The sequence below is a fragment of the Curcuma longa genome, chromosome 3 (assembly GCF_044706935.1).
Source record: "Curcuma longa cultivar G26 ecotype Majalengka, Jawa Barat chromosome 3, ITB_CL_G26_1.1, whole genome shotgun sequence".
In the NCBI taxonomy this organism is placed as follows: Eukaryota; Viridiplantae; Streptophyta; class Magnoliopsida; order Zingiberales; family Zingiberaceae; genus Curcuma; species Curcuma longa.
The window spans coordinates 21,254,531-21,270,760 of NC_133863.1; the positions used below are offsets into that span (position 1 = coordinate 21,254,531).

A 16,230-nucleotide genomic window follows, 5' to 3' on the forward strand; every position below is an offset into this window, starting at 1 on the left:
TAACTAAAAATAATATTCTGTGTAGCAGCCAAACCCTCTCTTCCTTCTATCCTCTCCATTCCCTGCAGGTAAACATACCTTTGAGAGAAAACAATCAGATTTCACCAATCCACGAACCATCTCATGACAAATACCAAACAAAGCGTTTGCTGTACATTGTTCATTCATTGGGAAGTAAGGTCCTACAGGATAATTAACAACAATCTTTAGAAGCAAACATGAAATTCTCAGTTTCTTACTCTTCACTCAGTCGAAGAAAGTAGCTTTACTCACAGACTTGCAATTGAACAAGAAGAAATCTGTACAGTATTGTGTTTGGTGTAAATTGTGTGATACATTATGGTACATTAAGAAACAAGTGAAAGGCCTTTCGGTTTCTCCGTCAGCCTCTGCAATAATAGGCAGATTCTCCGGAAAATAATTCAAGGCTTGAGAGGTACAAGTTGTGCCAGAAAGAAACGCCAAGGGGTAGCTTTCTTTCAAGCAATAGTGAAATTTCCCTGCTCACTGCCTAACAATGTTTCAGAGCAGGGGTCACGGTCAGATCAGGTCTATGCAGGGGGAAGAGCACGCCTGCATGTCGGGCATTCCATCTTTATATCCATCCATCTCTGTAAGCATACCGAGTGGAAGCAATGGTCACAAGGTGTCACCTGCATGCCCAAGCCATGACGGATATGTTCTTGATCAGAAAGCGCATCGATGTAGATGCTATGCGCAAAGTAAAACTTTAGTTGAACATTTATTATTACCATATAGCGATTCGAGTTCTCTGTGAAGTCAATGGTAGTCATGCAAATGACACAATCTGTCGCTTGAGATGCATAACTTTCAAACTTCCTGTAATAAAAATACTTTTCAGGGAGCATCTGCCAATAACCAGACAACAGTGAGAACCTAAGATGTGTAACTATCGATCATTACAATCATAATGTTCTGAAGATTCACACATCTGTATGTCATCATCATTCCAACATGAACGATCGAGTATAATGAACAAAAAAGATAGGCTCCGAAAAGCATTTTAAATTCAAGGGAATTGGCAGTTTATATTATCATGCCTGAAAATTATGAAAAATCAGTGTTATCATATTTTGTTGACAATATGATAGAAAAGAAAGAACTCAAACCTGACGGGGAATGAACCATCGGGATCCAAGATAATGCTGAAGTAGGAGAATCAATGATTGCAATCCCAAAAATACTCCCAACCATATGCACCAATAGTTATCAACCTCTATTCGCAAAAAGTTGCTTGGGCAGCCAAATATGTAAAATGGTATGGCGAGGCGAGTAACAGACATTCCGATTATATAATATGGGTGCAAGGGCTTTCTTGTATCCTGAATGACATTAGTCACTATCTGGGGTATCCAAAATGAGTACATAATGAAAATTACAGGTCGCAAAAAATTGTGCAGATGGTATAGTAGCACAATACCACCTAACAAAATCCCATCTGCAAAGTAGCATAACTCGATTAAGCAAGCAAAAAAACTAGAGAGTAATAGCAAATATCTGGAACAGTGGAAAATCTAGGGGATGAAAATTATTATATATAATTAATTAAGAGGATTAGGTAAAATTTCACGTCAAGAATAAAGGCACTAAACTTTTGAATTTCTAGTGTTAAAACCCAAGTATTTGACATCTCCCATAGAAAATGCACTAAGACTGAGAATAATGGGATGAGCTGCTCAAGTAGCAACAAGGTGTTCAAGCACACCTATTTGCAGATGGCATAATACCTTCTCTTCCAACAATTTGCTGGCATTTTTAACTGCCTTATTGCATCTGCAACCTCCACAACTCCCTGTGATGGTATTGCCCACGTTATTGAATGAAGTCGTGAGGTTGGTGGGTGTCCTCATGGTTCATTTCCACCATGAGTTCACTTTGATCTGCTGACTATCGATCACAGCATTGTTCGGACAAGTTTAGGTGACCCTTTACTTCACAACCAATTGTTATTTCATCATCCTCTAACTCTGCTTCTGCATCTTCTACTATTACTATTAGTTAACCTAGATAAATAGTTTAAGGTTTTACTTAGAGATTTTCTGTCAGTACTTTCACTTCAAGTTTTGCTTTATGGTTAAGCACAAGGCTTCTGTGGTTGGTTGATTTTAGTGTGCCTTCTCATATTATAAGTTACCATGAGTTGTTTTACACTACTCATCTTTCTTCTGTGCCACCTTTCTCCATAATTGATGGATCACATATCCCTGATAAAGGAATACGTTCTTTACAGATCTAGTTAGTCTTTAGATAAGTTCATTATGTTCCATAATTTCTTATTTACCTATAACTAGTTTTGATATATTATAAGGCTTGGGTTATATATGTATTTATCTTGTTATTGATTGATAGTAGAAACCTTTAGTATCAATTAAGTAATTTCAGGCATTCTCAATGAGCCACATATCAAATACTTCTATGATAAGATAAGGTGAAAGTTGAGTGCGTGCTAACTTTTTTGTATGAAAAATTGATTGATATACCTTAGTACGCATATTGTGAACACAAAGAAGGGAAAACGGAAGTATAGTTTGATTAGCACTACATACTACGTGCTATTACAGTGAAATACATACTAAACAGTAAGCACTTACAGAAACGGCTATACAGAACAGATAACTCCCGCCTCATGGTTTCCCAGCTTTCACCGCTTTGCAAAGGTCTACTTGCTTTCCATATAGCAAGGAGATATCTCATCTCAAAAATTGAAAAAACAACAAACTTGAAGAAAGCTGCCGTGGCAAAAGCATTGAACAGGGACTCTGCAACAAAAAACCATCCAAGTTACACAAATAAGTCTATCCATGGTAATATAGTTATGGCTTCAGAATTGATCAGCCAAGTTATTGGAGGAAGAGAGTACATGGAAAAAAAATAGATATTAACTAAATGAGAATGTAATGAGCAGATAATTTGTACAAGACTATAATGGTATATGACTTCAACGATGTATTGTGCTGACACACTCTGCCAACATTTTCCTACTCTTTTTCCTAGGTTTCATTTAGTTAATTATCTATTGTGCAGTCAATTGGTCCTCAACTCAATTTATCTTGGCTAAATCATGTACGATCATTGAGCCATAAATTGACAAATTAGGTCAACACATCTTACCTTTGGAGGCAAGACCAAGGTTTTTTAAAAATAATGTTCTGTGCTTGAATATGGGTCTCAAACTAGAATGGTATAATATCAGCACTATGTTGTGCCAACACAACAAATATAAGGCATGTCAAGATGAATTTAGATGAGTTCACTCCTTTATACTGTTTCATTTCATTTAGTTTATTTGCTTCTAAAAATAATTAGATAGTAAATTGAATTAAAATTTTCTTGCACAGTAGCACGCACTTTGACATTTGTTAAAAAGTGCTAAAATCAATCAAAATGAGTTTTACTCATTTAATTATCTTTCACTTAGATTTTTAAGTTTTAATAGTTACATAGTTAAATTAAAAATAACTCCGCCTGTGATAAGTTTACCTTATCATTGCCGATCCCAAGCCCGGATAAAGGAGGAGGGTTGCGTTAGGTTGCCAGCCAGCGTTAAACTAAGGCAAACACTCATGAATGGATCCATTAAACTATTGTGTTAATGCTAGGATGTTCCCCGGAAGGAACGCGTTGCAGGGTCCGATTGTAACGTCTCGGCAAGGATCGCTACATCTCCATGAGAACTTGGGTGTAGTGTTAAATGAGCAAAAATTCTCACACCATAGGTTGGGTAAGAATAAAAATTATAGGACAATTAATAGTCTAAGATTTGGAACATGGAATATAGGAACCCTTACTGGTAAAACAATGGAGGTAGTAGATACGATGATTAGGAGAAGAATTAGTATTTTGTGTGTACAAGAGACAAAATGGGTAGGCGAAAAGGCAAAGTTGATAGAGAACTCGGGTTATAAGTTATGGTACACAGGGAAGAGTAAAACAAGAATGCTTCTCTTATATTAAAAATAATATAATGGAATTAGAATTTTACTACAATGTGTTTCAACACGAATTCACATAAATGCTTCTCTTATATTTTTTTTCATAACTTGTTTACTTTAAAACAAACTATATCAATTAGATTATAATGGAATTAGAATTTTGAAGAAACAAATTATAAAGTACAATGATCATTACTTAAATTCATCTTGACACACATCAAAGCGTGCCAAAACATGCCAACACAGGATGGTACTAATCTGGATTGACAGCATATGAAAGATCACCCATGCTGATCTGTATTGGTTTTAATAATTTACCAAATGGTACATATCGATTGTGCCATTAAGCATGGCACAAGATTTCAAACCCACCAAAACTTAATGAAAAGTCAAAAAGAGTTTAACTGCTCTTCATGTCAAATCTAACACAAACAAATTAACATCACAGAGTATAGTATTAGTCAAAGTTAAATCTAACATGAAGGAAGTCCAAATAATAAATGAAAACCCAAAGAATAAGATAAGATCTACATACCTACTAAAATTCCAGCAGTTAAATTCAAGAGGCATAGATATGCATCCATAATAGCTTGTTGACCAATCATTAGAATAGAAACTTTAGCAGCACCCTATCAAGTAGAAGAAATAAAAAATAACAAGATTAAAAACATATGATTCTATGAATAATCTACAAGTGCAATAAGATGATTATAAAAAATGGAATAATGGATAAAACAAAATACTCACAGATTGAGTATTGCTATGCTCCATTTGTCTAATCAACAAAAGAACTTGGAGAAATGATATCTAATATGATAACAAATAAAGGATTCCAAGTGCAACAGAAGATTTATAAGATGTGAACCACTATTTGATGAAGGATACAAAAGTGACCATCAACGTATAGTTAACTGCTTTGTTGTAATATGCCTCAGTATTCAAAGAAGTTGCATTCAACAAGATTGAAGGAAAGCACTCGCCATCACCATCCATTGCTGGACCCTCCATTAACCCCTCTAAATGGTAAAGCTCATGATTTCCATCTACTAATGAAAAAAATTAGCTTAGCAAGTGGAAGCTAGTGTACAATCTTAGTATTATTGCATAATAAGAGAAAAGAAAGCCCTGATATTCAACTAAGATAGCAGGAGGCTGAATCCTAGTTGCAATGGCAATGATTGAGAGGAGCACATGCTTGAGAAGGACATAAAAACCATAGTTTCTTGAACATAACAAATTGGTTAAGATGATAAACCACGCCTGAAAAACGTTTTTAGTACATCAAACAGAGCTTTTAAAAAGACATGGAAACAATTATTATACATATGAAGACACTTTCGATTTTTGGTTTAAGCTTAGTGAGGATGATATGCTCTAATAAACAAAATTTAAAATGACCCAAGCATCGATGATTAGACTGTCTATATCCTCTGCTATTGTAGTCTCCTTGAGATGTTTGAAGTGAATTTAATCATAGGAGGCTGCATCAAGAAGTTAACTTAAACTGAAATCACTTGGTGACCTCCTGATGGCCAAACACATTCAGTGGTTCAGATTCCTTCACAATTTTTAGAGATTCCTTCACAATTTTTAGTTTCCTGTATAACCAACTCTTGACTTCTAAAGATGCTCTGCACAGGATTCTTTATCCATTTCAAAGTATAAGAGGTACTAAAAGAAAATAGCTTGCGCTCACAAATAATTTCAGAATATTAACTTTACAGCAAATAACTAGGCAAGACATTATCATGAATTATATCATGGCAAATAAGAAGAAATCTACGAAGTACCATTTTGTCTAGATGAGATCTGTGAAACTTGAGCAGCAATCTCTATGTGACAATATTTCTCAATGTCGTTAGTCAGAGCTGACAAGATACATTAACAAAGTGAGAAAGAAACATAAATAAAAAAATATAATCCAAATAGTAAAGGTCATCCTACATTTTTTTGTAGGGAGTTTATCTTGAATTGATTCCTGAAGAACTTGGGAGGAGAAAACTCCAATCTGCCAGCAAAAGAAATTTTCAAAAAACAAATAAAACCAATGACTTTCACATGGAAATAACTAGGTTCGGGATAACTGGCATATACAATTGTGTTCAGTCATTCAAATGATGGCACTGAACTTAACTCCATTTCTATACTTCCAGCAAGAACGTTTACATTAATTGTAATCTATGTTCCACTTTCATGGTGTGACTTTCATTTATTATCATCTCATGCAATAGTCCCTTTACTCCTTTTCCAGTCAGCATAAAGCAATAACAAAGAAACCATTGATCATACAAAAGAAAGATAATTATTAGAAAAAATAAGTCTACAACTGCAATCTCAAAAGTAACCCAAACAAATCATCCAATTAATTATTTTGAAATGGGCAATCGCTTCCCAAAAACTCTGCTATAGCAGATTGAGAAAGGATACTACAATCAAATTCTGAAGGTGAAACAAGGTTTAAAATTTTGAGCCGGGCTGAAATTTCGATTTATGACTAGAACAATATAGTTTCGATACCGTATTGTGTCATGCTGATATAATTTGATATATAAATATATTAATTAAAAATATTTTTATTAATATTTGATTATTACAGATGCTTTATTGAGTTATATTTGAGATGTTGAATGTTGACTTCAAGTTTGATACGGAATGTATGATGCTTATTGAGTAAAAATTAATTTAGGGACAGCTGAAGTGTAACAAGTAGACAGGATATGATTAAGTAGGTTTAAACTGGATTTAATTTGATTACTTCATAGTAGTATATTTTATATGGTAGTCTGGTGCACGAAGCTCCCATCAATGTGGGATCCTGGGCAAAAAGTTATTTCTACGACTCGAACCCGTAACCATCAGGTCACATGACAACAATTTTACTCTTGCGCCACGGCTCCCACTCTATATATGCATAGAGTGGACAAATGAAGGGGGAAAAAAATAAACTATCCTTTAAGAGATTTTTTTCCCTCTATTTATCTAAAGGACGGATGGAGGAGGGAAAAATTAACCATCCTTAAAGAGATTTTTTTTAACTATTTACTCCTCTGGACTGATAAAGGTGAGAAAAAAAATTAAGAAAAGAAAGGAATTGAAATTAACTTTCTAAAAATAAAAAAGCACAATGCAATCTCGTGGCAGCCACAACTTCGCAGTTGCCTCTGTAACCTTCTGCGGCCGTCGCAAGGTCATGGCTTCGTGCCAGTGCTGATTGGCCAGCGAAATAGTATATTCCGCCCATGCCAATGGGCACAACATCTATTTTATACCATGAGGTGAAGTTGATAACCTATTGTTTAATAGACTAATAATCTTAAAAATGCAAGGCTTGAGGAGTTCTATTTGTGTCTTGCTTGAAAAGCAAGTATATGCTATTCGGGAAAATACAAGATCACAACTTGTTATGAGGCAAAAGTGTTTGGAGGTTGGATATAAATCAAAAAGGGGATATAAAAAGAAAAGAATTCATACAAGGGCATGCTATATAGAATCAACTTACTATTTTCTAGGGGCTTTGCATGACTTGTTGCTAGGATATTCATGTAATTCTTAAAATGTCAATTGATCCATTAGCTTGTCAGACCCATGTCCAATCACTTTTGTGAAATTTGTAAGCTTGAGTTAGAAATAATAATGATAAATATAAAAATTATTGTGTCAGTCTAACTCCATTAGATCACAACTCTCTATTTCAAAACTCCATTAGATCACAACTTTCCATCTCAAAAAAAAAGGGTGTGATGACCTTCCCCATTTAAGATTTGATGCCCTTATTAAGGTGCAAAGTCCACCTGGGAATTGCACGATCATTCTTAATCGACAATATAAGAAGTCCAGTAGTGATTCCCTTCACACAGCTAATCTTTCCAATCATCTAATCATGCTTAGGATGTTAACAAGGTCAACTTTGTTAACAATTGTCATAACTCATTTAATGAGATAATTCACCCATTAACTTTTTGGGAACAACCACTTGTCCAAAATGCTTAAGCCAAGTTAATAATAGTTCACTGATTTAACCCTATAAAATATCTCCATTAACCCACTACTTTCCATGTGGAACTAAAGTATGATGTCATATTACACATTTAAAAAATAACAAAATGCTCTTGTTGCGTTGCATACAAACTGTTATTTCCTATGGGCTTTTACTTAATGAACCATAGAATCTATTTAATGTCAAATCATCTACCAAGGTTATTAAGATGTTGTAAATTATGTCAAATGAAGCTTTCTTTAATCTTTAATTAAATTAGACAAAAACAAAAATAAACTAAAAATATTCTAGGGAAGAAATAATGCTATACCTAAAAAAGACTATCGAAATAGGAACTAACCCTAATTAGGAACTAGGAAAGATACTAAATTAAATTAAACTTACCAAAATTATCCAACATTCCTAATAAGACTATTCACTTAAACAATTGAAATAACTTATCATCCTATACAAGAGGATCTACCAATTAAACTTCTCAAAATCTTAAACTTTTAAAACTTAAATTCCTAATTTACATTAGACATGTAATTAGAAAGTGAGACTAACAAGTATACGAGGGGTAATCAGAAAATTAGACCAACAAGTATACGAGGGCATGTTGTAGAAATTAGTGCATACTACTGAAAGGAAACAGGGCATTATTACACTTAAACAGAATGCATTAACTGAGAAAACAAAAAACTTCTCAGATCTCTGAGCTGTGTATATCATTCATTTAAATATGAAGCACTAACAAATAAGAGGTTTACACTTTATAATACTTAAAGAATGTAAGGTTTAGTTTCAGACTTTTTCATGGAAGGTTGGATTTATTGATTAATTATACATCTTTTACCTTCAATACAAATGGGCTGTTGATAAGATGAAATCTCAGTCTTTCATGAAGCATCAAGCATCCAAATAGAAATATAGAAATCATTTTAAGGAATACAAAACAATCTATTTCAAAAGAAGTCAACTAAGGCTAACTATAAAGACTGCTAACTACTTACCAAATGATAGGGATTGGAGAAGTAATCCTGTTGAAGTGGCTCATTATTAGGAACACTACAGGGGGCAATGTAAAACAGTATCATCACTTACATGCACATATGAATGGGGGAAAAAGTCAAATAAATTAACATATACATATGCTACCTTAATAATCCATGTAACGGTAAGAAGAAAACAGAAAGTTAAAGCCTGGAACAACTAACAGGTTGTGTATCTAATTTAATATAACATAAGATATGTGTTGACAAAAAGATAATCATCAAGCCATGTATCTTTCAGTCGGCATTTGGCAGCACAAATCTCATTGAATCAAATTTTAGTTATTAAGATTTTATAAGATTTTCTTTCATTGGCAAGTGGTACAGTTCAAACAACTCAATGCTGTGTTAACCAGAAAAAAGACTAGAAATGTGAATAAATCAAAGAAGTTATTCTGATATCTTCAACAAATAACTAAGACTACAGCGAACTTTAGGTCCATGCATGAAAATTGAATTAATGCTCAACCAAGTCAACTAACTCCTCTAAACCAAGAAGAACAAGAAATAAACATGAAATCATTTCCACAACCAGTAGCATCTCTCGCTACTGTAGTTTGCCATGCAAATGCGGAGTCAGCAATGTAGGACATGAAAAGGCAAGACAAGGAGTTAAAAAATGTAAAGAAAAAAAGAGAGAAAATTAGACACATATGGCTGTACCAAGTACTAGCAATGCTGAAATTAGTTGTAGTTCAGTATGATTCTAGATGGTCCACCGAGCAGCAGTTTGGTCTATGGAGTGATCAATATTTTTTGGGGGTAAATGAAATGGTGATGTTAAGTCAAGCTTCCCATCATCAACCAAATATAAGAATATATAAATGCTACCAGAAATACAATGCTAAACTGGTACAAATTCTTGTTGGGCTAGTAGAGAGTACATGCTAGTCTAACCAGTATTCATATCCATCGTTGGAACTATACATGAAGTCAGATAATGTGAGCCAAGATAGTACACAAGGAAATGCTAAAGGCAATAGGTATGTGTCAGTATGTGTTAGATTTCTACTAATGCAAACATCGTTTCATATTTGTATAACATTTGCATGTTGACTCAAGGAGAAGTTCATGGAGAAGTGACACAACATCAAAATCGAACCCTCAAGTCACCAGAAGATTGGGACAAAATTGACGAAGTGAAGAGAATATATATCTTACAAAGAGAAAAAAAAAAACCTTACCCAGAGGGAAAAGTATCACACTGAATAAGAAGATTTACATAGAAAATCAAAGGAAAATTTATTAATTAAAACTTGTCTTAATACGTGGAACCTAAATTTTTTTTTATAAACTGATGACAATAATACATGGGATCCTAATTTTTTATATAAATTGATGACAATAAGACTATTCTTAGTAAATAACAACTTAGTTTACTATACTAACAATCTTAATTAACTTTTTCTAAACTCTAAACAATGTTCACCAACTATTTTACTATAAATATAACAAACTACAAAAATTGTAAACAACTTTAAAATTTTCAACAATTTAAAATAGATTTAAAAATTCCACTTGCATTAGGAAGACTATGTCAAATAATATCACTCTAGTCAATTTTCATGTGATGGATTGAAATGCTTGCCTCCTCGAGAAAGGGATAGCACCAAGGTTTAAAATACTGAGCCATGTTGAGGTTTTTAACAATTTCGATACCGTATTGTGTCATGTCGGTATAGTTTCGATATTTTTAAAATATAAAATATATAATTAAAAATAAAAAATTTAATCTAAATATTTAAAAATAAAAATAAAATATTTTTTAAAAAAATAATATGATAATTTTAAAAGGTTTTAATTAAACATATTTAAATTATTTCAACTATAACTAGGAGTTGATTATTAAAACTTAAGTTTAAAAAAAAATCCTTGCGATCGCTCGGTGCACGCGTGGGCCGCATGATCGGGGCCCGCACGACACCTCCGACCTGTGCGACGCCTCTGGAGGCGTCGTCAGACTCGAGCGACAGCTCCATCCCAGCCGGAACACTGTGCCGGTGCTAATCCGCTAGCGGAACAAAAATTTTCACCAGTATCGAGCAAAACGGCTCAAGATTTCAAACTTTGAATAACACATATCATTGCACTACCACATCAAACCAAAACCATTGTTAAAACAGAGGCACTACTCAAACACAAAATTACTAGGCCTGATAGGAATTCTAGTACAAATTTTGGTGGGGGCATCAAGAAAACGACAACAAGAAGTGGGAAGTCTAGTCGAGTGACCTCTAGCAAACAATAGAATCATAAATTTGCAATCTCTTCTTATTCTTTTTGTTCTTCCTTTTCTTCTCCTTGTTATATTCCTCTTCCTCCTCTATTCTTAGTCAGTGTCAACAAACACCACCTTGTACCAATACATTATGATGATAGTCTCTAATGCCATCTCATTTCGGCAAACTAATGAAATTTCAACACAAAATGCAATTTTAAAAGTTTATGAGTGATACTACGTTGACTAGTAGTTACCATGAACATCATACTTATGCATGCTAATAAGTTATTATCACTTCGTACACAAAAACAAAGGGAAAGGACCAAATTTCAAACACTTGATTATGATAACCCTATATAAATGTAGTATGCAGCGTCAAGAGCCAACTAAGATTCAAAATCTCAAGCTGTGCAGAAGTTTCAATCTTTGATTAGAACGATACTATTTCAATAGTGTTTATGTTTCGGATTGGAGTTGAAGAAGGACAAAGATGAAGCATAGAAAGGAGACATTGTGTTTTAAATCTTATATCATGTCAGGCAAAATGATTGAAACATATCATTTTGGTAAATTAACAAAACTCAACACTACTCAGCACAGACAATGTCTCCTTCCTTTGCTTCATCTCCTTCCTCCTTCAACCTCTAATCTTGTTTCATACCAAGTGAAACGGTTGAAACATATCATTCTGATAAATTATCAAAACTCAATATCACTTAGTACAAACAATGTCTCCTTCCTTTGTTTCATCTCCTCGCTCCTTCAACTCCAATTTGTCATTGACACTATGCATCAGAGCATTGATACAATATTGGAACAATATCTTTCTGATCAAAAATTGAAAGTACGGCATGACTCGAGATTTTGAACCTTGGTGCCGAGTTATATCGAGTTACAGTGATTTATCAAAACGATACAATTCGATCGTTTCACCTAGCACGGTATGAGATTTCAAACCATAGAGCCAACTTTTATCTTTTTTGTTTTTGTTCTCTTTTCTCTTTCTAACAGTGATAATGCATTATTTTGAGTTTTGGAGGAAGTGAATAACTTGAAAATGAAACTAGGTAAGGTTAAAACTTTAGAAACATGTGTCAAGCACAAAAACAAAGATATTCAAAGATAATGTTCCAGAAGCACACATGATAGCCAATTTTGATCACAAATGACAATTCAATTATTTCTATAAAAGCAAAATCAGTAAATAAAATAGACAACAACTACCACAACAATAATTAATATGCATATTCTCCTAATATACTAATTCTTACATAACATATAGATTTTATATATCATCATAAATAAACACATGCATTGCATGACATTAAAATATAAAATGATTGGATAAATAATACAATAAGGGAGCTAATAAGAATTGTTACCTGTTTGCCATCATTCGAAGTTTGTGGAAAGGCCATATGTACACTCCGTCTAATCTCATCTGAGCGAACCCATGATCGTGTTCTTTGTCAAGAACATCATGGAAAGTAATGGATCCCTGTTAAGATATAAGATGTCAACATTTGACAAGGTATGAAATAAGTCAACAAATGACATCAAGTGATCAACACACTAGTTTGAAGTTTGAACCAAGTTAAAGACTTATGGACTAAACAGTGACACTGGAAACAATTCCTCAAGCTTAACTAATGCTCAATGTAAGAAGTGGGTTACCTTTCAACATAATTATATCATCTTTATCTATTTCCCATTATTTCATCATTTGTTAAAACTACTCTTAATTGCTAATAAATTGCACACCAAGTACAGTAAACCAAAATGGGAAGTAGGTTCCCATTTTCTTTTTGAACAATAAAAATATCTCACATATATCAATAAAATGATTCTCAATAGTAAGCACTCCAATTCATTGTATCAAAATCAATTCTCAAAATTGGACCAAAAAGTAAAATATGCTTGAGAAATGCAAGTAAATGTACTTTGATTGAAAATGTTAATAATGCACAATAAAAAAAATAACTTCATCATCAAAGAAAAGACACTAGATTTGTAATTTATGCAGGTTTCAAGAAGAAGGAACTTCGTTCACACCTGAACATAGTGTACTCCACGAATCTTTGTTTGTGTAGTCACCAACTCTAGAACTGATACACCGCTAGATTTCCCAAAATTTAGGAACCTGGAAGAACCATTTGTTACATCTAGAAAGCTCCATTGTCCTGCAGCCCAAAAAGTTAAACATCACAACAAGGCAATATTTAGTCTAGTGCAAAGCATATATCAGTACTGATTCTCTTGCTTTATTTTTTAAATTAAAAAATATTCTTCAAATTGGGTATGATGCTTTTCTCTAATATGTTAATAAATCAATGCACTTTGTCCTTGAACAAGAGGCAGATGTTAATAAATGATGGAAATATCTCATAGTAGCCAGAGGGCATCACCATCATATGAATGAATCAAAAAGAGACTTTTGCTTTACAAGTTAGCTTATGAATACAGAAAAGGAATGATCTTTACCCAATTACATACACTATATACCAGTGCTGCTTCTATAGTTAATTCTATATTTCTTTTTTCTCCTTCTAATTTCTGAAAAAAAGAAAGAAAGAAAGTTTACCAGCATTCCTTCTGCAATAGTAGTAGTATAATTCAAAGTGCATATATGCTACTCTAATGATATTCTTCCTAAATATGAAGGACAAACTTAAAAAATACAAGTCCATGTCCTCTCAGATTACCTAGCTCTAATACTTGGATTCTTCATTGAACTCTTTCAACTCTACACTGGTGTTGGATAATGACACAAGGACTATGACACTGCGAGTAGCCACTTAATATCTCTATCGATCACATGTAAACAATTTTAGAAATAACTATGTAGGGCACATGGATCCACACCCACATCAGATACCTGTACCTGAATCCAAGTTATATAGAATACCAATATTTACATTACCAAAATGCATTCATCTTCTCAAAAGAATTACTCAGATTAAATAAATACTAAATATAGAAAAGGAGCTCCAAGTGGAAATTACAAAAAAAAAAGGCACAATTAAGCACAACCATCCACTATGGCAATATCAAAAGTCAAAATTTCATAATTAATTATATCGATACTATAAATTTAAACTACATACAAGATGCAAGTATGCAACCATCATCCTATAAGGCAAAGCTGAGTCCTGAGACAATCCAATTTCCTCATTACATGCTTCTTTTGACTTGTGAAGGATCATGGAGGTAAGATCAAGCTACAACTACCTAGCAAAAACACATACTGAAAGAAACTCTAAATTTTATACGTTATTATTGGTGTACTTATTCTACACCTTCACCTTCTAAAACGAACACACATCTTAGCGCCTTCCTTGCACATAGGTAAAGCCATCTTGACTCAACTATTATGCGCTTAGGGAATGTAGCATAGCACCTAGGCATGCCCTTTATTAACACCGATGATAATGCATAAAACAACCACAATAATTGAGTAGGGATAAACCCAACCCTCAGTATGCAAATTCAAGACATTGGCAACAATTTCTAAAGCCCTTAAAGAACACCATAGTTATAGGGAAGAAACAAGATCAAAATCGTCAAGCCATGCTTATCATGAATTTTATCCCCCATTGAGCTTTATGTGAGCTATATCAGTAGAGAGGAAATGAGATAAACAAAGAAAAAATGCAGATTAGATTACATATCACGGATATTTTCTTTAATATTAATCCAAATAAGACAAACAGATTTAAAAGAAAAAACAGAAAAATAGGCAAGTGAACATGCTGAGTTGTATATTAAACTGAGAAATAACATTTGACATTTGGATACGTTCTGTTGCTTTCCTTGAGACAATCAACCAGTAAGAAACTACAGCATGACAACTAAGAATATAAGCTAACCTTTATATGTTCCTGTAATATTCCACGGAGAAAAAGAACTGTCGCTGTCATCTCTCCTAAGGAAAAGCTGCTATATTGAAAAAACATAAATAGCAAAAAAGTAGAAACGTTAATCAAAGTCATATTAGAATAGGAATGTCAAAAGGGACCAATTATACAGCAAGCAAAAGTACATTAAGTGCTTGTTGAAAAATTATGTAGAAGACTAACATAAATTCACTTTGAGTCATTAGAGATACTTAACGAGAAAAATCCAGAATAAAAAACTTATCCTAGCACTTTATCTTGCAACCAGTATGCCTCTTCATAGCATCTACCATATTTGTCACAATAAATTATTACAAGAAAAAGGAAAGATCTCACAGCCCTACTAATCCAGAAAGATTGAAAAGGGTCGTAAGGAAGTCAAATTATCATGCCATTACAAGACTAGATATTTAGTTTGCAGCTAGTGCATAGTGCAGTGACCTAGTTCCTAGATGTGTCTTGTGATGGCCATTGGTATGGAATGATCCACATCCTAATGTTTTCGAAAGGCTCTTGGACATATGCCCGTTGTCCCGCACACAGAGCCCAACTAAAAAGTTCCAACTTCAAAAGAAAACGGAAAAGATCGAAAGAAAAAAAAAGGGCAAAGAAAGAAACAAACCTCTTCGCCCCAAGCTCCATCAACCGAGAAAGCCCTTTGTTTCAAAGGCCTCAGAGCCATCAAGGGGCTGACCAGCCCAAGAAACACCGCGACCGCCGCAGCACCCCACAAAGACCACCTTTCCCCTCTCCTCCCTTCCATGCTCTCCGTAAGTCAGCCGCCAAGGCAAGAAATAGCCCCCGCCCACAAGATGCAGATGATATCTTCAATATCACAGCCGGAGACGAGTCAATTGAAGACGAAATAGCGAGGAGTCCGGGTCTAGCGGCAGAGAAGCCGTCGAAAGCAAAGCATCTTGGATGAATCCACACGTGAACTGAAGCGATCTATCTATCTCGGGGAGAAAACGACGGCAACGGGGGTTCGTGGTGGAGATCGAAGGCGAGGAGGAAGAAGCAGCGTGGAATAGTAAACGGCATCCACGTTCCGCTGGACCATTAAGTCTACCGCCCAGCCAACACACACTACAGTTTGTTAGGGCTAACAAAACAAAGTTTTCTTTATATTTTTTTA

The 16,230-nt window shown here is 34.2% G+C and overlaps 1 protein-coding gene across 4 annotated transcripts; it reads right to left on the minus strand.

Annotated features, from left to right (window-relative positions):
• Window positions 1-131: 131 nt before the first annotated feature.
• LOC141825044 (transmembrane E3 ubiquitin-protein ligase FLY1-like) lies at window positions 132-16,149 on the minus strand. Of its 4 annotated transcripts, none has more exons than XM_074712415.1 (14): window positions 15,718-16,149; window positions 15,069-15,138; window positions 13,255-13,382; window positions 12,585-12,700; window positions 8,943-8,997; window positions 5,898-5,961; window positions 5,744-5,821; window positions 4,839-4,996; window positions 4,701-4,760; window positions 4,489-4,582; window positions 2,613-2,780; window positions 1,131-1,459; window positions 753-869; window positions 132-653 (listed from the first exon to the last, which is right to left on the minus strand). In XM_074712415.1, exons 1-14 carry the CDS (start codon window positions 15,856-15,858, stop codon window positions 552-554), a joined length of 1,680 nt encoding a protein of 559 aa, XP_074568516.1. In that variant the 5' UTR covers window positions 15,859-16,149; the 3' UTR covers window positions 132-551. The 4 variants fall into 4 exon arrangements, with proteins under 4 accessions (XP_074568516.1, XP_074568514.1, XP_074568517.1 ...); XM_074712413.1 differs by having other exon boundaries at window positions 4,839-4,999; XM_074712416.1 differs by having other exon boundaries at window positions 15,069-15,135; window positions 15,718-16,148.
• Window positions 16,150-16,230: the final 81 nt, after the last annotated feature.

Bases quoted from the DNA above. Each gene is read 5' to 3' on its own strand.
- LOC141825044 (XM_074712413.1), bottom strand. From the start codon at position 15,858: ATGGAAGGGAGGAGAGGGGAAAGGTGGTCTTTGTGGGGTGCTGCGGCG. The intron at 1,460-2,612 runs GTAAGTGCTTAC...GCTACTTTGCAG, and splicing joins TGTTCTGTATAGCCGTTTCT to ATGGGATTTTGTTAGGTGGT. The intron at 870-1,130 runs GTTTGAGTTCTT...GGTTATTGGCAG, and splicing joins GATGGTTCATTCCCCGTCAG to ATGCTCCCTGAAAAGTATTT.